The sequence below is a fragment of the Carettochelys insculpta genome, chromosome 7, assembly GCF_033958435.1.
Source record: "Carettochelys insculpta isolate YL-2023 chromosome 7, ASM3395843v1, whole genome shotgun sequence".
NCBI classification, from domain to species: domain Eukaryota; kingdom Metazoa; phylum Chordata; order Testudines; family Carettochelyidae; genus Carettochelys; species Carettochelys insculpta.
Window position 1 is genome coordinate 74,290,043 of NC_134143.1, and position 26,288 is coordinate 74,316,330.

Sequence of the window (26,288 nt, forward strand, 5' to 3'; positions counted from 1 at the left end):
GGCTACTATTGATTAGTAAAATTGTAGTAAAATAACTGGTCATGGTATAGCTAAGCAGGACTCAAGTTTCACTACTTAAAAACTGGGGTCCCAGAAGGAAGAGAGAGGAGGAACTGAACATCAAGAGGGGGAGAAAGAAGAACAGAACATCCAACAGGAGGGAAGAGGAACACCTAAAGGACTCACCCCCAAGAGCCCCCAAGACCCTGAGGTGCAGCAACCAGCATCTAGAGAGTGACTGTCTGCCCCAACAGTGGAGGCCTGCCTGCCTGCCTGCCTGATCAGGACTGGTGAGCGTGACACTGTGTGCTTAGCAGGTGTTCTGCTTTCTGGTAACTACAAGTAAATAGAGAATAAGACTACTACTGTGTGAGGCTTTTTCCGTGGCACAGACCCTGCACACCCGCAGGGAATTACGCCCTGAGCCCTAGGAATTGGGTAAGGGTGGGAGTTTAAATTTACAGGGCCACGCCTTGAGCCCTACGGATTGGGTAAAGGTGTGTACGTCCCTGGGTGTGGAAGGGATGAGAAATTTGTGCAGGTAACACCAGCAGCATCTAAATCTACCAACAAGGGAGTTGCTGAAGCCCGTGCACTAACTGAAGCGCTCCCTGTGCCGCCCATTGGTGCGGAAGGGCACAGAAGGTTTCACACCCGGAGTGGAGTTCAGATTCCTGGGTCAGTCCCATACTGTTTTTAGAAACGTGGCTCTAAGGGGTGTGAATTCATCTCCCCTCCAGCTTGGAACTGGGTCTGTTTACGCCTCTTGGAGACAGCCATGCTGAGGCGCCCTTGGCTATTACACACTGATTTTTCCTGTTAGATTTGGCTTCCCACCCTTCAGCATAGGTCTCCCCAAAATCCACGTACTTACCATCTGGCCAAGAGCAGTCCGAGCTTTTGGTCTCCGCAGGGAGCCCAGGCAGGCTCCATATGCAGAGGTACATTAACACCACCCCATTCACCAGACCCCGGGCTTCCTCCCCAGCATGATCTGGTTACCTTTTGTGTCCTGCATGACAATGGAGCTGTACTTCAAAAAGGTTATCAGCAGGTTGCTGGTCTGCACATCAGCGTCCAACGGCAGCTCTGCAGAGCTTATAACTGGAAAAAGGCAGAACAAACATATTACCCTCAGCAGACCATGTAAGCCAGCATAAGATACTCAAGTCACAGACCTCAGGGGCCTGGGGGTTTAATGAACGCATCTGACCTCCCACTGCCCAGCCAAAGTCGTGTGCCTTACTGGGTGGGGCCTTCTCCTTCCAGAGCCCCAGCTCCTGCTCTACACTCTCGCAAGGGGTCACAGCTCTCCCCCTTCTTACCACATGTATGCAGATTAGGGTTAGGCACCTCACCCTCCACCAGCCCAGAGGCAACACGTGATGAATTCTACAGTGGTGCGGATGAGGCTTGCACTGTTTTCATTTGGAGAAGAACGTGCCTTCTCCAGGCCCTACTGAGCTTCAACAACGGGATTTCAGCCCTCAGGAACCCCCGCCCTGAAGAGAGAGGCACCAGCTGCATGTCAGTCTCTCCGGGACATCAGAGCCTGCCAGTTCCCGAAGGCGCCGCGCAGAGCGGGAAAGCGGCAGCACAGAGGGAGGAGTGGAACGCCTGCTGAGCGACCAGGGAGCTTCGCCGGGGGTAAATCAGAGGTTTTTCAGTGCTCACCGATGCTTCCCAAAATGAAGAGGGAGAGGCCGCCGCTGTAGAGATTTACAGCGGACAGAATTCCGCGGTTTGAGCCAATGAAGCTGCACGACAAGAGGGCGCCATCTTGCCCCGGCTGCACCAGGCGGGGTGGAGAGAGCACTTCCGATGCAGATTTACAACCAGCCTCCGGGCCTTTGACACCTCAGTTCTGCAACAGGCTCTGCAGGAGACAATCAGTTCCCAGCTAAGTGCGCCTCTGCCCCTTCGAGCCGAGCACCTCAAGCAGGTGCCTCACTCCTGACATGGACCGGGCCGTTCTCTTGCTCCTGGCTGGGCTCTGGGCGGCCGCAGGTCTGACCACATGTGTGCCTGTGCCAGTGGGAGGTTCCTAGCACAGGAAGACACTCAGGCCCATCCAAACCAGGTGCGGCTGCAGCTGTGAGCAGCAAGCTGGCCGCCCCAGCACAGCACCACTGAGCGCCGAGGTCCATACCTGCCAGGCCGTGCTGCTTGTTGCAGTGTGCTGAGCAGTCAGGCTCAGCATGCCAGCTCTCTGCAGCGCAAGAGGGTTCGGGGGGAGAAGAGGCGGCAGGCTGGCTCCGCAACTGTGTTTGTGATTTATGGCACATGGACGCAGAGGCTGGAACAGGAGCTGATCCAACAATAAATCGAATGCACAGAGCGCCTCTCCCTGCTCCAGGTGTCTGGCAGATACCACCACCCCACGGTGAGATGTGCCCAGGGCAGAGCGTGGAGCTGCAAACAGGCACCAAAGGGGGCAGGGATTCATCCACAAACAAAGCCCCGGCACCTGGAGGGCCAGGCCTCTCTAAACATCGCACTGCAGCACATGGCTGGCAGACCAGCATGCCAGACCCAGCAACACAGCACTGAGCTCCCCCAGAAACTCCGGCCCCAATTCCGATTGCCACGGACATCGCTTGAGATTTTTGTTACAGGCCAGTTTGGAGCACCTGATGCTCTGGTATATGGAAATGCAGAAGGCAAGAAATAAGGGGCTCAAACATGGCACTGACATGCAGAGGGACTCAAACAGCTGTGAGGGCCAGGTGGTCCACAGGCTCCTCTCAAGCACAAAGCCGTGGTCCATGCAGGTGATGAACCCAGCAGGTCGAATCAAACGGGGGTAGTGCAAGGAGGGGCCTTCCGTTTCTGGGCGCTGCACCTCTCCAGCATCCGCAATCTGCTCCATTCAATGCAAACACTCCTGACCTGTCGCTAACGCAACACACGAACAGCAAAGCCAGTGCACCTCTCTGCTACCAGACTGGAACCTTCTCACCCCACTACCATGAACTGCTCCTGAAGATACGGCCCAGATTGGCAATACACATTAACAGCCATAATGGGTCCTTTCGGAGCTGCTATGATATATGCCGTTGATGAATATTAAACAGTAAGCAAATTAGCATTTAGATACCATGGTGACAAGCACCTTGGATTTGTATGTGATAGATGCACAACTCACAGCAAACAGAAGAAGGTATTATTTAAAAAAAAAATCTCTTTGCAGAACACATCACTGGTCAACCCAGTTAACCTTACAGCTGTAGCCTGCTAGGAAGGCCTAGGATTTATGCTGAAACTTCAGAAGGGTTGCCTTCGTAGTACAGGCTAGCTGCCGGAGGCATCCCACTTCAGAACCCCAGCCTGTTTTCAGCCCAGAGAGCACAGAGGAGTGCCTGGAATCTGCACAGGGATTTTTGCACGCCCTGGGTCATGGACATAGCTCAGCTCTTTTTGTAGTGCAGCTGAAAGAAAAGAGCCTTTCATCCTAAACCTGAAAAGCCCCTGTGCTAACTCTAAGCCAAGAGCAAATTTTACAGCTGAATTGCACAGCCCTGCAAAAGGAGAGGAATTCTGACGTTGCAGGAAAATAAGAGCACTGCTGGGGAGCAGCACTGTCATTAACCCACCCTCGGTTCAAGTTCCCAGCACCACAGAGAGGGGGGAACAGAGATAAGCCGGCAGGGGACATAAATGAAAAATGCCTCCCACCGAGATCCCTGCAGGTTAACAGCAACGCCCTTCGCTTAAGCTTAGCGGCCCTGTGAGCAGTGGGGAGGCGCCAGCGAAGGCTGATCCCACGGTGCCTGCGCAAAGCCAGCTGCCTTTTTCGTTACATTCCAAAGGCAAAAAGGAGCTAGCTGCAGGTAAGTCAGTTGTGTAATAAAGCGTGTGGGTGGGCACGTTAGCAACGAACAAGCTGAAAGAGAATCTGGCCCACAGCATCACACACAGCACACGCGCAGGGAGGGGCAAGACGTTGCTTTTGAACGGGAGCTTTGGAGATCCATGGTAACCAGGCAGAATTCGTCCTCGTGGAGGATTGTCTTCCCCCAGGATGGCAAATGTTCTGTATGGGCAATACAAAAAGGACAGCCTCTCCTGCTCTCGCCCCGAGGCACGGCCAAACGGTGCCCCACTCCAGCAGGCTCCACTCTTCTGTCAAACGCTTTCTTCAGACAGACGGCATCAGCAAAGTTAGCAACAAATGCAGGAGGCTCTCTCAGCGTGGCTTCCGTTTGCAGGACCATAACGACAGGCAGATCCACACAGCTCCTGTATGCAATACTGCAGGCACTGAGGTATCTTGTGCAGAGCACCTGGGCTCCCAGATCTCAGTCTGAAGAATGGGCAGCAGTAACAGAGAAAGAGCCCCTACCTCCCAAACAGCTGGAAACACGTACTGTAGAGACAAGTAGGTGCCTCAGGTGACTGACTGCCTGGGAGATGAGCTGCACAGAGACCCCCCAGCCATCAGGCACAGCCATAAACAAACCTCATAAAAGCCATGAAGTGGGTGCTGCAGGTGGTGAGGACACTGGGACAGGATGGCTGTGTCAATCTGTTCCTAGCAAGACACGGCTTTTGCTATGGTTTTGGGAAAAATGCCAGCCCTTTCCTCTAGGCAGCGTACATGAGAGCAGAGAGTCTATGCGATTCTTCTGGGAAGGGGCAGCAATAAAAAGCCACCTAAAGTGTCACCTGGTTGCATGTGAACAAACAGCCTCGGGGGAAGAGGCTGGAGTGCTCTGCTCCAGATGGGACCTTGACACCCTGCCTTGCCTTTTTCTACGGCTTGTTGTAAGCACTTGCACCAAAGGAGGATTAAGCTTCTCACCATCTGAGGAAGGCGGAGTGGTCCCAAGCGGAGTGACTGGCGTTGTGGGAATCGGGCTCAACGGCACTGTCACCAACCCCATTTCTGGATGGCTCTGGAGCAAAAAAGCATGATCTCAACCACACGCACTTCCTACCCAGAGCTGTCTGAAGCAAGACCCCCCAGCCCCAGGCATCACCCTAGGTGAGCCCAGCCTGCAGCCGTGTCAGCAGACACCAGAGCTCACGTCACCAGGTTTTCATCCACCGCAGGGGTGGCCCAGTATGCTGGGGCACGAGCCTCAGAGTTGGGAGACCAGAGATGAAGGCTGCTCTGCCACAGCCTGCCTTTGTGACCAGGGCACATCATTTATCCTCTCCACACCCCCTGTCACCAAGCTGCAAGGCTGGACCAGACAACCTGGTGGTCCCTGCTGGCCTTAACAACCCTTTGTGAGGGTGCACACAATGGCACTACCCTGCCTCACGGGAGCAGGTGAGGATAATGCACTGGACTGTAAGTCACCCAGATACTAGAGTGATGAGAAAAGAGAGAAACCCCTTGGAACTCCCATCTCCTTCCCATACATACAAGGTCTTCCTCGACGACCATTGAATATATACCACCTTCCCTTCCCACCCTCCTCTGCCCCTTTGAAATGGGACTCTGTTCCTTCACATTTTCAGATGACAGCAATTTACAGGGTTCCTGCCCTGCTGAAAAGCGTGAAGTTCTCGAGAAAGCATCGTGACAGAAACATCATCATCAATCTGTTCTGCCGTCTTCCATTGACTTTTCTCCCCAGCTCCCCTCCCCTATCCACTCCAGGGCCACCTCCTGCTTTCTCCTTCCTTGGGGTAGGCTTTGGTTTATTTCAGTCACCTGCCACAACAGGGGAGATTTGAGATGAGGCACCTATTCTGTTCTGAGCCGGCCATAATGCAACCCAAACAGCTTCCCTAGGGGTGCAGCTCACCACACCGACTACGACGTGTGGCAGGCGGATACTGAAAACTGGAGACATGCGGCAGCACCAGTAGCACATAATTCCAGGAGCTTTCTGGGCAGCGTGGGTGCTTCCACCACCCGAAGGCCAAGCTACGAAACGTGGCTTTCAAATATATTTTCTGCTGAACATATTCTCTCCCCTATGGACTGAAACCGTCCAGGGTTCACTTATATTGCAGCTGCCAGCCACGATACACAGCACCGCCTAGCAGCAAGCTGTCAGTCCGAGATGGTTACCAGGAGCTACGAAGGCCCAGGGGGCTAGCTTTGGCACTTTCACACTTCTGCAGCTGCCTGAACCGTGCCTAGGTCTGAGCAGCTGCAGAGCCGGGCGAGACTGGGGCGGACAGAGAATGCAGTTGTAGCCACAGGCTTCCTGCGTTGTTTTTCCGGGGGCCTAAGCCGTGTCATGCCCTACTTCAGACAAGAGTTACGGACAATCCACCCAAAGGCTTCGTCTACTCTGGCGCAGCCCACGCACGCCCAGGGCTGGCCCCACGCCACAGGTTGGTGGCGTGCCTAGACTCACTACTGGCTGCCTCTCCGCACACCTGCTGCATGACATTCTGCGCACCAGCGGGAGCTTTCTAAGCCAAGCTACGAGCGCAGCCCCAGGTCTTCAGGCACCAAGGCTGCTTTGACTGTACCCTCCTCACACACTGACACAGCGGTGGGGGTGCACAGGGCTCACTACAGGACAATCTGCCTACGCAGGAGGCCAACGTCTCCTCTCCCACGCAAGCGTGTGCCAAAGCCAGACTCGGCCAGGAGCTGTTTACCCCCTAAAACAGAGGTGGGGGATCATTTTTGACGGAGCGGGGGCACGCCATGATTTCGACAAGTGGTCGAGAGCTGCACTTTTCTATGGAGGCGGTGCTGGGTCTGGGGTGGAGGTTGGGTGCAAAAGGGAACTCGGGGTAGGGGACTGGGGTGCAGGAGAAAGTGTAAGCTCCGAGAGGGAGTGTGGGTGAAGGAGAGGCCATGACTTGGGGTGCAGGTCTGGGGGGGGTACAGGGGCAGGAGAGGATTCTGGCTGGTGGGGGGAGGGCTGCAGAGGGGGTGCAGGATCTGGGAGGGAGGGGGCAGAGGCAGGGTCTGGCCAGGAGGCGCTTATCAAAGCAGCCCCCAGCCAGTCGCACTCTCAGGCAGACTTGCTAGCAGCCCCAGAAACACTCCATGTGTGTGTCTGTGCTGTGGGGAACTCTCCACATGCTGCCCCCATTCCCAGCAAAATCTCCTGGCACCTATTGGCCAGACACTGGCCAATGGCAACTGAGAGTTTGCTTAAGGTAGAGGCAGGGCATAAAGTGTCTCCTCCGCCCCCTGCAGCAGCACAGCGAGCCACAGGGACCCGCCAGCCTCTCAGAGCAGTGCTGCTCTGTGTGCAAGGCCAGGCCAGATTAAAAGGCTTGGCAGGTTGAATCCAGCCCATGGGCTGTATCCTGCCTGCCCTGGTCTACAATCAACTGCCGTGGTTTGCTGAAATGTGGCCCCACACCAGGGATCAGAGATTAGGTTCCCAGCTTGCAGGTTAGCAGGGACCAGACCACCTTCCATGGTGCTTTCTGATCAGACCCTTCTGCCACCCTCAGGGCATCATTAACAGGGTCCAGAGGGTCCCACCCACCCTCTCCAGACACAGGAATGGGCCACTCTGACAAGGGGCACCCTCGGAAAACCTCTCCCAAAACCCTCCTAATCCTTTTCCGGGGCCGGGTGGGAAATAGGGGAGCACTGTATCTCCTCAGTCACTCTGAGCCTGGGTCTGGCCCGCTTCTGGTCCCACCTGACTAGGAATTGCAACAAAGCCCCGAAAGCCCCAGGGAAGGGAATGACAGACTGAACTAACAGGTCTTCTCCAGCTCTGCCTGAGATTTGTTGTACAAGCGCTTTTGCGGCTGAGCTTTCACCCCTCCCTCAACGGCCTGGAAAGGAAACAGGCTGAAGTGGGCCCCACCTGTGCCAATACCGTGATGAAGTTCCGGTTTAAATGAACAGCTTCATAGAGGGCCAGAAGAATCGCCTCGTTCGTTCTACAAGAGCAGCGGAGAAGCTCAGTTAGGTTCAGGGCTGCAGTCCTGGGCCAGGTGCCAGAGCAAAGGCCTTGCAGAAATGACCAATGGTTCAGAGCCCACCTGGAAATGCCTTTGAGGGGCTGAGCTCCAGAAGCAGCGAGCACCTCCCTCTGAGTGCAGTGACCCGGGCACCCCACAGCACCGGTCAGCTGTGAAGAGCTTAGCCATGGTCTCGGGCTCCTGTTCCCTTCCACCAGAGGCCTCGCCTTGCTCCTCATTCCCAAGCACTGCTTCCTCCCAAAATTCCCTGCTCTGGAGCCCGCTGCCCCCGCCGTCTCCTGGCTCTGCTGGGCTGGGCAAGCAGCTTTCACCCTCCTGATCGGAAAGGGAAGCATGCCTGGGGCAGACAGCCACGTCCAGCACTGTGACGTCCAACACAGGCAGGAGAGTTGTGCTCCGTGGACAGTAATTCCCCTCCCAGGCCCCACATCCGAGAGATTTCATTCAATGCTGGTGCACACAGCATTATAGAACTCCCTGCCGAGACAGCCAGCCCATGGCTCCTGCCGCCTCAACCACCACAGTCCCGCCTCACCCATCCTGCTGCAGAGCGGGTGGTTCTTTGGCCTGTTTTTCTGCAGTGAGATGGCCCTGTGACAGACCAGCAGCAGGTGAAACTTTGCAATTCAGACCCAGCCAGGTAAGCTGCCCCTCGCAGTGCAGACAACGGCTGTGTACTTACTGGACAGAGACCTTCTCATCCGCATCGGCTATGAACATGCTGCCCACCTGTGGAAGGAAACAGTATTGCACAAGTATCAGTGAAGTAGCCGTGTTAGTCTGTAGCTTCGAGAACAACAAGTCGTCTTGTTGCACCTTATAGACTAGACTAACAGATATTTTGGAGCATCAGCTTTCGTGGGCAAAGACCCACTCCATCAGATGCATGAGTGGGGTGGTGGTTTCAGACGGGTATTTAAAGAGTGGGGTCCAGCAAGAGGGAGGGCCAGAGCTGACAAGGTCTATTCAGCAAGGTGGAAATGGCCCAGTATCAACAGTACTTATCAAAAGAGGAAAAAACAAGTCAGATCAGACAGGGGGATGTGAGCCTTTGTCAGAGTCTAATGGGGAGATATTAACACTCAGAGCAGAGAAACTGCCTTTGTAAGCTGCGAGCCACTCCCAGTCTCTGTTTAATCCATGGTTAATGGAGTCAAATTTTCTGATGTCTGATTTATGTCCATTTATTCTTCTACATAGAGACTGTCCAGTTTGGCCAATGTAAATGGCAGTGGGGCATTGCTGGCACATGATGGCATCTATTATATTAGTAGATGTGCAGGTAAAGGAGCCCCTGACGGCATAGTTGGTGTTAGGTCCTGTGATGATGTCACTGGTGTAGATATGCGAGCGGAGTTGGCAGCAAGGACCGTTGCAGGGGCTGGTCCCAGGCCTAGAGTCACTGGTTTGTGATGCGTAGTGGCTGGTGAGGATTTGTTTGAGGTTGACAGGCTGTCTGTAGGCGAGGACAGACCTGCCTCCCAAGGGCTGTGAGAGTGAAGGATCATTGTTCAGGATGGGTTGCAGATCACTGATGATGCGCTGGAGAGGCCTTAGGTGGGGGCTGTATGTGGTGGTCAGTGGTGTTCTCGTTTTCCTTGTGAGGCCTGTCTTGCAGCAGGTGGCAACTGGGTACCCGTCTGGCTCTGTCAATCTGTTTCCTCACTTCCTTAGGTGGGTATTGTAGTTTGAGGAGAGCTTGGTAAAGGTCTTGTAGATGTTTGTCTCTGTCTGATGGATCAGAGCAAATACGGTTGTACCGTAGCACCCGGCTGTACACACTGGATTGTGTAGGGTGCCCTAGATGGAAGCTGGGGGCACGTAGATACGCACAGCGGTCGGTGGGTTTTTGGTATAGGGTGTTATTTGTGTGACCGTCACTTATCCGCACAGTAGTGTCCAGGAAGTGAATTTCTTGTGTGGACTGGTCCAGGCTAAGGCTGATGGTGGGGTGCAGCTTCATGAACGGCATTAGATTAGACTGGTGCAGAACTAGTCTGCAGAAACCAAGCCGCTCAGCACTGGGCAGGAAAAGATGGAAAGAAATAGTGAGAGAGACATTGGACACCAAAAGGTGCTGAGCCCAGGGGTGTTGATGATGATGATGATAATAATGATTAGGAAAAGCTCAGAGGAGCAACCCCATTAGTCTGCAGCTACACAAATAGCAACTGGTGCTGTGGCACCTGAGACACTAACACTTTTATTAGGTCAAAACAAAAATAGCCGTCATATGTAGCACTTTAAAGACTAACAAAATAACGTATTAGGTGATGAGCTTCTTCAGATCTTAGCCGTACCAGAACAGACTCAATATGTAAAGCACAGATGTCCAAAAATGGGTATCAAGGTTGGCAAATCAGTAAAGCTGTTATCAAGGTTGGCAAATCGAAGGGCGGAGGGACGGCTGGGGCGGGGGTAAGTTAAGAGTTACATAAAACATCTAAGTAAGAAAGAGAGTCGTCACCACGGGCCAGGTAATCGCTGTCCCTGTTCAAACCACGTGTTAATGTGTCGAATCTGAATACGAATGTTAGTTCCGAGCATTCCCTCTGTAGACTGTTGTTAAAGTCCCTTTTCAGTAGAACACAGACTTTCAGGTCTTTAACAGAATAGCCCACTCCATTAAAGTGCCGCCTGACAGGTTTGTGTGTTTGGAGTTTTTAATGTCTGTTCTATGTCCATTCATTCTTTGGACAAGAGAGAGTGTTTGCAGTCTGTCCTATATACATGGTATGTGGGCATTGTTGGCACACGATGGTATATATGATGTTAGCTGAGGAACAGGAGAATGTACCCATGATTCTGTAATTAACAGGGTTAGGTCCAGTGATGGTATCTCCAAATAGATATGCGGACAAAGTTGGCAACGGGGCTTGTTGAAGGAAAGGTTCCAGGACTGGTATTATTGTATAGTGTGCAGTTGCCAGTGAGAATCCTCATTAGCTTGGGAGGTTGTTTATAGGAAAGAACAGGCCAGTCACCTAGGGCCTTCTGGAGTGTGGCATCACGATTTAGGATAGGTTGCAGGTCTTTAATAATTCGTTGCAGTGGTTTGAGTTGGGGGCTGTAGGTAATGACCAGTGGTGTTCTATTAATGGCTTTTTGGGCCTATCTTGAAGTAGCTGGTTTCTGGGTATTTGTCTGGCCCTGTCGATTTGTTTTTTTACTTCTCCTGGTGGGTAATTCAAGTTTATGAGTATTTGGTAGAGATCTTGTAGTTTTCGGTCTCTGTCAGTAGGATCAGAGCAGATGCGATTGTATCTCAGGGCTTGACTGTAAACGATGGATCACGTTGTGTATGCAGGATGGAAGCTAGAAGCATGCAGGTAAGGGAAGCAAGCAGTATGTCTCCAGTAGAGAGTGGTATTGATCAGGCCATCAGTGATTTGTACTGTAGTATCCAAGAAATGCATCTCTTGTGTGGAGTGGTCAAACCACAAGTTGAGGGTGGGGTTCAGATTGTTAAAGTCTCTGTGGAATTCTTCTAGAGTCTCTTTACCCTGAGTTCAAATGATAAAGACTGCAAACGCTCTTTGACAAAGAATGAATGGACACAGAACAGACATCAAAAACCTCCAACCACACAGACCTGTCAGCCATTGCTTTAATGGAGTGGGCCACTCTGTTAAAGACCTGAGAGTTTGTGTTCTACTGAAAAGGGACTTTAACAACCATCTACAGAGGGAAAGCTCAGAACTAACATTCATGTTCAAATTTGACCTATTAACATGTGGTTGAACAGGGACAGTGATTACCTGACCCATGATAAGGGCTCTTTTACATACTTTGATGTTTTATCTGACTAACTTCCCCCCCAATCCCCCCCACACCATCCCTCTGCTCTTCTGATTTGCCAACCTTGATAACAATTCTTCTGATTCATCAACCCTGATAATTTTTGGACCTCTGTGCTTTATATATTGAGTCTGTTCTGGTATGGCTTTGGTCTGAAGAAGTGGGTCTGTCCCACAAAAGCTCATCACCTAATAAATTATTTTGTTAGTCTTTAAAGTGCTGCTTGACTGCTTTTATGTTTTGGTAAAATACAGACTAACACGGCCACCTCTCCGCCACTATTTATTAGGTCGTGAACTTTTGTGAGTAAGACCCATTTCTTCAGCTGACTGGAGTAGAAAAAACAGAACCCCCTGTTTATATAGCAGGGAGGTGGGAGAAGGGATGCCTCAGTAGGACCGGTTGATGCAGCAAATGAAGTAGGATGTGTCCCATTCCTCTGAACATCAAAGGTGGCGGGGGGATTGCCCTTGTAATGCATGAGAGAGTTGAGACCTCTGTTAAGGCCCAGGTTAAATGTGTCACGTTTGCAAAGGAATTCCAATTCAGATGTCCCCCTCTGCAATCTTGTCGTAAAAGCCTTTTGTAGAAAGGCTACTTTTAAAGCCATTGTTGAAAGTCCAGGGAGGCTAAAGTGTTCTTCTGTAGGTTGGTGTGTGCTCCCATTCCCGCTGTCGGATTAATGTCAGTTCATCCTTCGGCACAGAGACTGTCCAGTCTGTCCAATGAACACGGCAGAGGGGCATTGCTGGCACGTGATGGCCTATATCCCACTAGTGGTTGGGCAGGTGCACGAGCCTATGATGCTGTGGCTGACATGGGTAGATGCTGCGATGGTGTTACTTGTACAGCCATGTGGACAGAGTTGGCCACGGGCTTGCTGCAGAGGTAGGCTGCGGGGTTAGTGTTTCTGTCGTATGGTGTGTGGCTGCTGGAGAGTATTTTCTCGAGGCTGGGTGGCTGTCTGTCGGAAGGCACTCGAAGGATGAATGAACACAAATGTGCCATCAAGCCTATAGGGGAACACTAACTTCCCAGGACATGACCTAAGAAATGTGTTAGTCTCTGAGGTGCACCAGGACTGCTTGTTATTAGGAAGAGCTGTTGCCACTGCACACAGCTCACAAGAGCAGGTACCTTGCAGACATGGGTCTTGGCAAGGCAAGTCCCAGAGTTTTCTGCCCTAATCCCACCTCGAAGGACAAAGTGTGAGGGCTGATTCCCAGGGCTGGATCTCTCAGTGGGCCGTGACCCGGTATGCTTACAGCAATGCATTTCCCAGCACAGCTTTGTGCCCAGCAGCTTCTGCACAAAACCAGCCCGGTTTCGTGACAAGGACTGTTTAAAGAAAAAAAAAATCGCATGCAGCTTTTAAAAATGCAGATGGGGAAAAACGTCTCAATCTCAAACCAAAAAATACTGAGCTTGCAGCCATAGAAAGGGCTCCCCCAGGCAGCTGCAATGTGTGCCTGGAAAGCACAGCAATGGGGTCTGTGGTTCTGTCCGCACCCAAGCTCCCATTACTCGGAGCCTGATCCAGAGCTCCCAGAGTCAGTGGAAAGCGTCCCGCTGAATGTGGTGCATTTGGGAACAAGGCCTCACACAGGCCTTTTGACTTTCTTTACCTTTTAAGGGGGGAAAAATGCGCTTGCCTCACTCACCATGTTGGTTAAGGCTGAGAAAAAGCCACTCTGGTGCTCCTCTTCCTTATCTTTGTACTGCCTGAGCAGAGGGGACAGCAACAGAAGGGCAGGTGTCAGTCAGAGAAATGGGTATTTTATCCAAATTCCCACCCAACAGACATGCCTGGCCAGGAGGCGAGCCGGAGAGAGCACCACTGTTCACGCCGACCTTGGAAGCGCTTGTGCGAGAGAAGCAAAAGGGTTGGCCTCTCTGGCACACATGGTGTGCACGTGAAGGGATCTAACGGCACTGTGGCCAGGCTGCTCCCGGCACACAAGAGGAGTGACAAAGACACTGCACGTAAGCTTGGAAACTCGTCTCTCTCGCCAACACAAGCTGGGCCAATAAAAGCTATTACTGCCCTTCCCGCCCCGCCTGTGGCCAGTATCAAGGGCCAGCCTAGGGGCAGGAAGGAGAAGCGAGCATTGTCTTGGCTGAGGCAAAGGACATGCTGCTGATTGCCCAAGATCCACCCGGTCCGGACTGAGGTGGGGAAGGAACTTTCTGGGGAGGAAAAGCAGGCACCAGAACACGGAGACCATGAGGCTTCACGGGGAAGGCCTGGGGCAGGAGGGCTGCACCAGAAGGGAAGGGCAGTTTTTCATTTTTTGCAGCAGTAGAGATAAATACAGTCCTAATAACCTTTGCCAGGAATCTGGCAACTGGCTGTTGTTGTAGCAGTAAGTTTCCGACAGCATTTGTAACCCGAGAACCAAAGCCTAGGGCTGCTACATGAGGACTAGGAAGCAAAACTGTCTAATAATAATAACAATAATAATAACAACAACAACTGCCCTGACAGCAATGCCAGTATAGACAGCACTGAGCCTCAGAGGGTGACGGGCCTCAAAGAACAAGGCTTTTCCGGCATCTGCCCATGCACCAGGCATCCGAGCACCAAGCGAACAGACCCAGAGGCCGACGTGCTCATGGAAGGGCAGAGCAACCGCCCAGTTAGCCGAAAACCAACGGGACGCGCAAGTCGGCGGATTTACCTGTTGTAGTCTGATAACGCCTGGGAGATGACAAGTCCCATTCCCTGAAAGAATACAGAAGAACTTTACACTGCAACCGCACCCCCAGGAAACCAAGTGATACCGTGTGTCTCTCTCCCCGCACCCACACCCAGCTGCTGCGCACATTTCAGCCTCCTGCGACTCATACGTGGAGTCAAAGAGGGTACCACAATTGAAAATGCCAGGGCCCTGGCCAGGGATCAGCAGGGATTGACGCTAACCACAGCTGGGAAAGTTAAAGAGATGTTCTGGGGAGAGAATTGTGCTCCAGAGAGCTGCCAGAGTGAAAGCTTGCTCGTCCACCCACCTCAGGCCAGACTAAGAGACTTAAAACACAGCAAAGACAGCTGCTAAGCCCAGCTCGCAGCCAAAGCCTCAAAACACAGGCAGGATTTAAAAATCCAACAGACCCAGCTTAAAACCCATCAGCCAGCGCACAGGCTGAAATGACACGGTCATGGCAGTTCAGCTCAGAGCAGCCCAAAGCCTGGTACATAAACAGGCAAGGCCAAATGAGCCTGCGGTTCCTTCTTTAGCTTAAGGCTTCCTGATGCAATCTTCCAGACATCACTAGGTGACAGGACAAACAGAAGGACAAGCCTCAGACACCGTACCTGGAAGCACAGTCCAAACTTGACAAAGACTCAAGATACTTTAAAATATTTCCAAAGCAACCACATAATCAGGAGGACAAAACTTTCTTGTTAGAATTACACTAAATCTGGTACAATAAGTCTACAGGGGACATAAGAAACAGCAGCTCACATTACAGGAGCCACTGACAGCGAGAAACCCCTTTCATCCAGGGATCTCAAAACAAACAAATCCCAGGGCAGCTCAGAATGGCGTATGAGCTTAATTTTACAGATGGGCAAACTGAGGCAGAACTAAGTCAAACAACAGAGTGAGTCAGTGTCCAACACAATAGAACCCTGAAGTCCCGTCTCCCAGCCACCTGCGCGTACCCCTAGTGAGCAAACCCCTGCCTGCACTTGATTAGAAGGAAGCTTTAATAGCTGATAACCACTTGGTAACATTCAGGCAAGTGTAGCTCTGATGTCTCAGGTTTAACCAAACCGTCCCAGAGCCTGAAATCTCTGTTCCACTCATTGCGGTCCTGCAGTACGGCCCAGAGAGCCAAGCCCTGTCGTGCCAGGTGCAGTTCAAACACAGCCCAAAGATGCGACGCCTGCTCCCTAGCCCATACAGTCTCTGAGAACTCTGCTGGAGTATAGCAGAGTCCTGCCTGTTCTCCTTCCCACTCCCACGCACCTCCCACGTTGGCAGACCACCGAGTTTGCAAGAGATGCAGGGCACACAAATGGGATGTTTGCCCTGCACCAGGCAGCTGCCTACACTCCGCAGGGCTGATTCGATCACAGTGAGCACACTCCTGTGACAGCCAGGGCCCCTTTGCGCAGCAAACTCCAAGAGTGCAGAGCTGGCTAATTTTAGCACATTACTTCCTACCCATCCACCTCCTTATTCCAACCAAACATGTAACTGGTACTTGAGCGGCAATCTGTCTCCTCCCCCACTCCTACCGGTCTCAAAGGGGCAGCAAGCAGGGAAGCCAGCCACACTGGCACTCTGCTGTAGCATTACCCCCACCTGGCAAGAGAGCAGAGAGCCCAGGAGAAGGCACGGGGAGGTGGTACTCACGTTGAGCGTGGCCTCGTCGTCTATGATGGAGAGCTTCACAATGTAGGGATTTACCGACTGTGGACAAGAGAAGACGGAAACTGGTTTAGTTTGGCCAGTGGCTTAACAAAAGCCAAAGAGCTATTCAGCAAAGTTCCCCAGCTTCCCATGGAGGTTTCTTTCTGTGGACCCCCACACAATGCAACAGCAGCCAGCCACTGCATTTAAACTCCTGGGTTCTGGCTCCCTGTCTGCTCAGCCCCCCCAAGGAACGGATGGGCTTTCTGGCTTTGCCCTGGGTGAGAGACACCTCCAGGGGTTCAGCTGCGCAGCCTGTATTCTCTTCCATTCCCAACACCACACCACCTTTTCACCGCCGACACAAGCCATCGTGCGGCCGGGCTGAAAGTTACCACGGTCCGAGACGTGTTATACACTGTGACTACGCCCAGAGCAGCTTGAGAGCGGGCCTGAGGGTGTTACAGACCATCGACCACAGACTGCCAGGGCTAGACCCCCATCCTTCCTAGTGTAGCAGACGGAAGCACCACCCGCACCAGGTGACTGGAGGGTAGCTAGCCAAAGGCCCATTTTAAAAACGCCTCCAGAGACGATCTTGGCAAGTAAAGGTGTGTAAGCCTAGCTCCCGAACCGGCACGCTGGCTGAAACCGGAATGATCAGACACCCAGATAAACACCGTACATTGGGAAGAGCCAACGTGGTGGTGTAAAGAGAAGCCACCAGCCTAGTGAAACCCTTCAGAGTCATACACAAACAGGGGCAAAGGAGCGCCAGTGGTGATGGTGTGCTTGGACTTTCAGAAAACTCTGGGCAAGATCGCTCCCCAAAGGCTCTTCAGCAAAGTAAGGAACGAGGGGAGAAGGCGGCAGGCCCTCTCGTGCACCTGGGACAAAATAAAAGGCAGGAACCCCAGGAGAGGAGTAGGCGGCCAGTTTTCACAGTGCAGAGGGGCAAGGGGCAGTGCCGCCCAAAGAGCGGAAGTGGAACCAGAGCTGTTCAACACAGTCATAAGCCATCTGGAAAAGGGACAAACAGGAAGGGGCAAAGTTCGCAGTGCAACATTATGCAAGACAGTTCAGTCCAAAGCAGCCTGTGAAGCGTTCCAAGGGGAACGCACAAAACTAGGCGACTGCGCAGCAAATGGCGAAGGAAAGTCAATGATAAGAAGTGCAAAGCCGTGTACTGTGGAAAACACAAACCCAATTGTCATTTTGTACGTACAGATCACCTGCTATCCCTCTGGGAGAAGATCTGGGGGGTCACTGTAGGTACTTCTCTGAAAACATCCCACCAACGTACAGCACCAGTCAACCAGGCCAACAGCGTCAGAAGCCATCAGGAAAGGCACAGATCATATAGCAGAGAATATCACACTGCCTCTGTGTAAACCCCTGGCACACCCACACCTTGCACACTGCAGACAGCTCTGGCCACGCCCTCGCAAGACAGATCTATTCGAAGCGGCAAAGGTACGGAGAAGGACAGCAAAAATGCTCAGGCACAGGGAACTGTCACATGACTGGGTTTCATATCGCATATGGAAGCCATTTTTCATGTCTGGTGTATCTGCTGGCACCAAATATTGTGCTAAGTGGGCCGTCTGAGGTGTTTAATGAAAGCTGACGATGCCCTGAGTCTATGTACGCTACTCACACACCTGTGTCAGGTATGTAGGTAAAGTTATAGGTGTTAACTATGTAGCTGTAGTAGAAAATGTTTCAGTGCTAAGCTTCACAACAGATGTGAACTCAGCCCCAGCCAGGACACTGGTCAATGAGGCACTCAGATGTTGAATCCACATCCCAGACACTTGGGACTTGCCAATGGGATACAGCCCGCTGGTCAGGTGAGCTCGACTGACAGAAAGGGACAGGCCCAGCTCAGAAATGGGAGACTGTCTCCTGTGATTCATCCAGTGGCACTTTGCCACAACCGCCCACCTGAGTCAGGGACTATGGGAGGACGACAAGGACATGAAGGATGATTTGGACTTAGCAGGATCCATCTGGGATCTTTTGTACTTTGGGTACCTGTGCCTGTCTCCAGAGGCCCACGACCAGCACGTGGACCCCAGCAGGCCTACAACGCTCCAGTAACAGACTATGTAACCTGAATCGAGCTGTCAGAGACTTTCAAGAATCAGCAAATAACACCGCTGGCTGCGTCAGTAGTTAGGACTGATGGACGTAAAGTATGACTGTAACTATGCTTCTCTCTAACCCCTGCTGTAGGGTGCAAAAAAACATCGTAACGGTCAAGAGCGCAGTTTAACCCCGTTGTGAATTCTTAGGAGAATCTGAACAGACCAGTCTGTGCAAGGTGAAAAGCTGCAAAATAACTAACCCTGCCATGGGAACTACTGCAGAACAAGGCGCGCTTGCCAAGACTTCAAGGCTACGCTGGCAGTAGGCCACAAAAGATAGTGCTAAAAACGCATAGGCAATTTTAGGCAATTTTATGTTAATAATTTGAGCTTTATTAGCTAGTGTTAGAAGGCCTGTTACAGAGCCTCTCACCGAGCGAAGCTCTGACGCGTCGGGTTTTCCCCCACTGGTGACAGCGGCGTCTCCGGGGCTCCCGTCGCGGGTGTCACGCGCTTTCAATAAACCAAATATAGCACTCGCCTTTTGGGTGCAGCCTCGTTTCTGGGGAACCTGAGCCTGGTTGGTTACACCTGCTCTCTCTTTTGTATTAATAAATCTTTAGATATTAGATCGAAAGGATTGGTGAGCGTGTTGTTGTTAGGTAACATCCAAGTCTATATTGACCAGGAACTGGGGCTGGACACTTTGTGGCCCAGAAGAATGTGTGTGGAGCTACTGAAACAGGCTTAAAAGACTCTCACCTGAATTTGGGGGCTGTTGGTCTGGGCTGGCAGAGCAGCGGGGAAGTCTGTGGGTTTGCTTGTGTGGCTTCTGGCTGGCCAGTGGGGCTGGCAGAGGTGCTGTGGAGGCTGGTTGGATTTGCCTTAGTGAGAAGGAAGTCCCAGCCTGGGGCTGTAAGCGGCCCGGATTTTAAGCACAGGTACCCTGGATTGATTTCTCTAGCTGTGCCCAGAAACCCCGTCCTATTATAGGAACATCTGCCACAGAAGGCGCAATTGAAAGGACTGGGACAGTTTAGTTTCAATAAGAGGAGGCTGGGGAGGGGGAATATGACAGAGAAAGTAGGGAAGGAATCGTTATTTACCCCCTTCCCCATCACACGAGAGCGAGGGGTCTCCCAATGACATTACCAGACAAAACACAAGGAAGGGCTTCTACAGCCAGCCAGCCAGGGGACGCTGGGAAGGCCAAAAGTAGAACTGGGTTCAGAAAAGAACTGGATGAGTCCCTGGTGGACAGGGCCATCCGTGACTGTTAGCCAAGACAGCCAGGGAAGGAGACAGCCCTGAGCGTCCCTCGCCTCTGATACAACAGGGGATGGAGCACTCGAAATTGCCCTGTCCTGTTCATGGCCTCGGAAGCATCGGGCATGAGCTGCTGTGGGAAAACAGGATACCAGGCTAGACAGCATTGGCATGGGCATTCTTATGTTGAGCTTCCAGTTGAAGGAAATGGCCAGGCTCAGGACCCACAAGGAAGCCACTTCTATATAAACTTGCATAATTTATCCAAGCTGCTCACCCACGTGACTGCAGACACCCGCCAAGGCAATCTGGGCCTGGCTAGAACCAATGGAAAAGGAGCAGGGGAAGTTATACACACCCCACGTAGACAGTTCACTTGCAGCCTCACCTTAATCAAGCATTTTATCACTGAGTTACCCAACTTTACAACCAGCTTGTCAGAGATGCAGTGCCTTGCTCATGGCCACATGGTGAGTCAGAAGTTCCGAGCTGTGGGGCTGCCAGGGTCCCCCATGGATCCTGTGGCTGGGAACAGGCTCTGCTGGGAATTTCCATGACAAGTCCTGCATCCTGCACTTATACAAAAATGTCCTGCAGGACTTGTCATGGAAACTCGGGACTATCCCGCACAGTGTGGGGCATCTGGCAACCCTACCCCAAGCGTTCAGTGTTTCATAAGAATTACATTTCCCTTCAGTTGCAGCTGGGAGATGAAATGCAGAGGACATGGTATCTCAGTGGGTGGGGTAACCTAGGACCCTGTCTCCAGTAGCGTTCCGGACGATGTTTGAGACATCGGCAGAAAGACCCCACAATGCACCTCACTGACCAACACTACCTCACGGGAAAAGAATGAGGACCTTTCCTGACCCCACCTTTCGCCTGGAGGCCAGAGAAAGAAACCATCTGAAAAGCTGCAGATGCTATTCTTTATATTAACATAAGCCTCAAAAACCCAACAGCGTCTTCGCTTCAGCAATACCCAGCAGCAGAGAGTTCCACCACTCGCTGATTCTATGCAGCTCACAACTGTTTCCCTTTGTCCTTCTTAAGTTCAAATGTTCTTGTCCCCTTCTCCTACCAGAAGGGTGGAACGCAAGGGGTATGGACTTCCCAACTCCCAGCCTCAGTTTACAGACCACCTCTCGCCTCAGTACCTTGCTGAACTAGAGAGCAAAGCGTTTTAACGTCTCGTCTCCTTGTGAGAAAGCCCCTTCTCGGGGGTCTGACTGTTTCCACTGCCCCTCTCTGAGCCTCTCCTCTTACTGGAGCACCCTTAACAGGATGAGGTCATCAGCTGGGACACAGCAGGCCAGAGGCACACGACCCGTTGGTTCATATGATGGAGTTAGTCTCAATTCCTTCACTCCCGTTTCTGAGGGCTGTCATGGCACACTGAGCTGCCCACAGGGAATTACAGACCTGCCCCTCGGCGGAGAGGTGACAAGGCATTCTGAACCCTCACGGGTATCTGATCACGCCAGCTCTCCCTTCTGCGTGTATCAGCTCGCACTATGTGCTACCTGAGCTGACAGAGGGGCCCTGGTACCCACTTTTTGCAGGCTCTCCTGGCGTTCCTCGCTCGCCTCTCATCTCTCCTTCTGCTCAAGTTTTGAGAGTGTAAATCTGTTTCACTGGCCATTTTCCTGCGCCCAGCCGTGGGCTCCAGCCTCCGGTGCTGGCAGCAAGCATCACTTGTGAGCATGAAGGGTTTAGAAGCCAGGAGGACACCATAGGGGTAGTACTAGGAGTGCAGAGTTGACCGCCAGGCTCCAGCTGCCAGAAAACCATTACCCAAGCCTGTGGAGGATGCCGATCTTCTCTAGGCACGCCCCTCAGATGAGCACTGCAGCACCCGCTCTCTTTGCTACAGGGAGGAGTCACAGAGCCACCTTCCCAGAGACAACAAACACTCAAGGGGCACCTCTTACAAGCTACCAAAAATCAGTTACTGGTAACTCACGCCGAAGCCAAAAAAGCCAGGGAACCTCACAACCACAACCCGGCTCCGTCCTCAGCACAGCAGAGCCTCTCATGCAAATGCCATGCGACAAAGCAGCCGACATCATTCTGAACTCCTCCACAAGCGTAGCTGACCCCGAGTGACTCAGGCTCTGACCACCGAGCTAGTCAATAAAGCAGTGGAAATCAAAGAAAGCTAAGGAGAAAACACCGACGAAACAAATACAAGCCCAATGACATTAAAGTTAGTCGTGCAAATGCAATCCAGAGTCCATGAGGGCGTGTGCTTCCTCCACAGTTGTGGCAGACTCACCCAGCTGGACAGACGGCCTGTGCAAGTGGCCTTCTCCCCAGCCAGAGGGTCTTGCACTGCAGCCAGCCCTGCTAAGCAGGAAACTTTGGCTGAAGCACTGAGTGGGGACAGAACCATTCACCTGCTTAAGAGCACTAAGGAGCAGCATTCCCTGCAAGCTGGGCGCTTGTGTGGATGCGCAGAAGAGATTCAAAGGCCATCCAGCTGACTAGCAGGGCAGCCACAGCCAGGGCTCTTCCACTAATGGTGGTGCACATTCACGTGTGCCTTGGTGCACACAAAATTTATTCGCACATGGATGTAAAAAACTAGCGGGAACATTGCTAGGTTCCTAAACTATGCCCCCTGCTTCCCTCACTGCCAAGCAGCTGCTTCCCAGGGCACCAGGCAAAGGAAGAATCAGGAAAAAGGAGGCAATCTAGGGTCTCTAACTGTTAGGCTGCCCCTAGAGCACAACTCTTCCATCACTGATGACTCAGTGGCTGCGGGAGATAGACAAGGCTGTGAGGGGCACCAAATAGCCTTCAGCTGGAGGGCGCAGAGAGGAGAAAGAAAAACCAACCAACTCCTTTTAAGCAGGGCACTGTGTGCCAGTTTTGCAACTAAACAACCAAAGGAGAATTCCCAGCTAATCAGATCAGGAGCCGAAGAAAACATCTGAGAAACACCCCCCTTAAAATGTTTGTCTCCCTCCTCACACACACACACCCCCAATAGGAACATGTGACATGTAACTGATTTCTTCTAACCAGACTAACTGAAAATCAGTCAGGTTTCTGGTAGTGCTCCTGTCAGACAGCACACCCGCCTGTTGACTTTTAAAATTCCCTTAAAAGGTTATAAAAGTTCTTCCTGATCCCTCCCTGGCAAAGAGCCCTTCAAGAAGAAACTGATTAGCTGGAAACAATGGAACTGATCAGACACAGCACTCCACCAAACACTGTCTGCAGATAGCTGTGTGTAGCCAGAGATTTGCAGGGCTCTAGGTCAGTGTTCCTGTAAGCTGAACAGTTCGGCAGCCGACGGGTGCTGCCCGGCTGATTAGCAGAGTGCCCAGAGCTGGCAGCATGTGTTGCTAAGGGTGGTGCAGAGAGGCATGGGTCTTGGTGCACAGAATAAAATTTATTCCACCCCTGGATTGAAATGATTAGTGGGGACGCAGCTCTAAATATAAAATTTGTATCTGCTTCTGTTGCGGATGCTCACAGATCAGCAGGGCTCCAGCCAGGCAAACAGGAAACAACGTGAAAGAGACAAACGAATGGCTAACATCTTTCAGCTCTCCCTCTCTTCAGCAATGCTGGGAGCACAGCCGGTGTAACGCCTCCAGGCCAAAATGGGGTTTCAAGCTGGTGTGATTTTTTTGAAGGGATATAGCACCTTGAGTCCCAGTTCCGCCTGAATTTCATTTCTATCATCTCCTGTTCTCACAAGCAACAAGTCAGATGACTAGAAATAGTACAGATTACCAAAAGGTTTTATTTCACTCCCTTCCCAAGTGTATTTTCTACATTTCCCAGGCTTGCGTGTAAATATTTTCACTCTTTCCCTTGTGTGATCAATTATTTAAAGTTCCCTCTTCGTGTTGGTCTTTCACAAAGAAACAAGGGACAGAGAAATATTTTCTATGAAATAAGAAATAATAAAACCACCTCGACTGACCAAGGGACTTAGGCAGGCATCATACATGGATCTGCCTTCCGATTTGTTCTGAACATGGCTAGATTTCAGATTGATTATGTCCCTTTTTGAAAAAACACACACATCTCTTTAGTTCCTGTAATTTAAACTAACAAGAGAACTGACGTACATGGTGCAGCTGCACTGATTCTGAACGCATGGCCCACTATTCCACACCCCAGGTGTAAAGGAGACTAGAAAACACAGCTCCAAGGAATCTGAAAGAACATGTTCACACAAAATACCAGTGCTTTCTTTACACACACACACACACACACACACACACACACACACAGAGTCACAGGCAACTAATCAATTCTCAGCCCGGTTAGATTTCCTTAAGCAACTGGAACAACAGCTTAGCAACCCACTAGACACAAAATCAAAGGGAACTGAAACAAAGGCAGGAATGCAAAGGAAACCAAGCCATGAATCAGTCTGACATGCTGACAGCTCAGCGCCAAACATTTCAAACTATAAAATCGCCAGAGGAAGGCTGGAGGAAGATGGCTGTCCTCCCTCACCCTCAGGACAACTGAGGCGTGATTGCAGGCAGAGAAGGTATCACAGAAGGCTGCTTGACACTACCCATTCTCAGACTCTTTTCACTTTGCTAAGCTCCCACTGCCTGGGCTGAAATCTTCCACGCTGGAGGTCCACCTCAGGCTGATTAAAAGGAGAACAACATTAGCAATTCATTCACTTGGGGTGCCCAGTCTGAGCTGCCCAGGACCTGATTTCTGCAGAGTACTTTGCATGGTATGGCACTTGACACGTTCACAGCCCCACTAGTTTCTGTTGCAGCTGTGCACACGCAGCCCCAGGGCTCTCGTTTGCAGAACAGCTAAGCCAGACACCCAGAAAACGAGGAACACGCAGTTAGTGACCCCTAGGAAAAGTCAGGTTTTAGTAATTACCCAGCATCTCAAGAGAACCCCCAAGGCAAGGGCAGAGACACAATCCAGTTCCCCCAGCAGCATCTGAGTGCCTTAGCCACAAGGCCAGCTTTCCTCACCCCACAGGGCTCCGTCTCATTCGCTGTGCACTGTCCAACTTCTCCCCACCAACGAGGCAGGGTCCACCAAAAACAGTCTCCCCCACTACAGAGCCCCAGAGCTGCTCCAGCCTGTGCACTGGGGAGGGGTCTTGCAGAAGAACTACATGTGATGGCGTAATTAAAGACTGTACAAAATCCACACACTGAATTCAGTTTGCACAGGGCAACGACATTGTGACCTCCCAGCTTCGGAGTGCTCTGCAGAGTTACTGCTCTTGTCATGTCGGGTTGTGTGCGCCCTTCCCTAAGGGTGTTAAAAGCTGACAGAATAAACTCCATAATGCGGTACCATACTGAACCCCGCAGGGTACAAGTCAGGACCACCGGCTGACTCTCCGCAGGTTCTAAGCTCAGCCTAATCTCTGCAGCAGCTGAGCACTGCCAGCTGCACACCATGCAATATGGCCAACGTCGGCCGCCCAGGGACGGTGCTCTTGCTCTCTCCTGCAGGAAGAACTGGGTGCACTGGGGAGTGTTTTGCTTCAGCAGGGTGGAGCATTAGGTCCATGCTGCACTGTGTTTGCATTAGTGCAGGCAAGCTGAAGACATGTACCCCCTGCACAGGCAGTGGATGGATGTGGGGGGGGTGTCACAGAATCTTAGGGCTGGAAGAGACCTCAGCAGGTCATCCAGTCCAAGCCCGTGCTCAAAGCAGGATCAACCCCAACTAAGTCATCCCAGCCAGGACTTGGTTAAGCCGGGATGTAAAGCCCTCTAGGGAAGGAGATGCCACCCCTCCCTAGGTCACCCGTTCCAGAGCTTCACCACTCTCCTCGGGAAACCATTTCTCCCAATATCCAACCTACACCTCCCCCACTGCAACTTAAGACCACAGAGCCACATTTCTCATTCTCCTGAAGAGTTGCAGGCTGTGACATTAAAGGTCATCCTCCAGTCACACGACCGGCACCTCACCGAACAGTTCTACACTCCTTGGACACGACAGTCAGCTTCCAAATCACATGCCCAGGGTCTGAAACACAAGGCAACTCTCAGAAGGCTGCCTTCGCTTCCGAACGATACACTTCCTGTGCACACGTACCGGCAACACAATAAGGATTCATTCGAGAGGGCTTCCTGCACACCAAAGAATTTCTGTAGTTAGCGTACAAATGCCCCGAGCAGCTTTCCTTTGCACTCATGTGTGTATGTATGTATGTGCATAGATATAAACCTGTCGGAACACCAATACTTTTATCCTTTAAGATTGTATCAGCACTCACCAAGGGCCTGCAAACCAAGGACAGGTTGGCCTAAGACAGGCAATGGTGTAATGAAACAGTGCTCTGCACCAAACACCTACCTCGTATTTTCTGTAGTTAACTAGCAAGGCAAGCAGAACAACAGCCTCGTAGCCGTGCTCCCTGCGACTAGGTGGGTTGGACAGAATCTGAAACAAGAAGCAGGGATGTATCATGGTGCCCAGTAGCTGACTAAGAAATGAAGCTAGTTTCGCAAAGCAGCAAGACCAAGCAGAACAATATGTAGCCTATCAGCACACTGCCTGCGAGATGACTAAAGAGCAGGACCCTGCCAAATTCACAGCAGTGGACAAAGCACCACCCATTATGAAATCTGGTCTCTCCTGGTTATTAGAGGGGCCACAGTATTGCTACCCTTACTTCAGTGCTGCCTTCAGAGCTGGGCGGCCAGACAGTGGCGGCTGCTGGCCAGGCACCCAGCCCCGAAAGGAACACTCCCACCAGCAGCAGTGCAGCAGGGTAGCTTCATATGCTATTGCCATCCTGACTTCTCCACTGGTTCTGGCAGTGGCCCTACCTTCAGAACTGGGTTCCTAGCCAGCAGCTGGCGCTCTCCAGTCACCCAGTTCCAAAGGCAGCACAGAAGCAAGGGTGGCCATGCAGCAACCCCCTGCAATAGCCTTGCAATGCCTCCCTGCCCCC

At 51.9% G+C, this 26,288-nt stretch overlaps 1 protein-coding gene across 4 annotated transcripts in view; it reads right to left on the bottom strand.

Moving 5' to 3' along the window:
• Positions 1 to 26,288, bottom strand: part of ARMH3 (armadillo like helical domain containing 3) — a 175,268-nt gene that overhangs the window by 122,447 nt on the left and 26,533 nt on the right. For all 4 annotated transcript variants that reach the window (XM_074999311.1, XM_074999310.1, XM_074999309.1 and 1 more), the window contains exons 8-15: positions 25,688 to 25,774; positions 16,023 to 16,079; positions 14,340 to 14,383; positions 13,323 to 13,383; positions 8,546 to 8,592; positions 7,746 to 7,821; positions 4,802 to 4,895; positions 1,003 to 1,104 (exon numbers count right to left, since the gene is read on the bottom strand). In XM_074999311.1, coding sequence (XP_074855412.1) covers positions 1,003 to 1,104; positions 4,802 to 4,895; positions 7,746 to 7,821; positions 8,546 to 8,592; positions 13,323 to 13,383; positions 14,340 to 14,383; positions 16,023 to 16,079; positions 25,688 to 25,774 — 568 coding nt within the window. The remainder of the gene's footprint in view (positions 1 to 1,002; positions 1,105 to 4,801; positions 4,896 to 7,745; positions 7,822 to 8,545; positions 8,593 to 13,322; positions 13,384 to 14,339; positions 14,384 to 16,022; positions 16,080 to 25,687; positions 25,775 to 26,288) is intronic.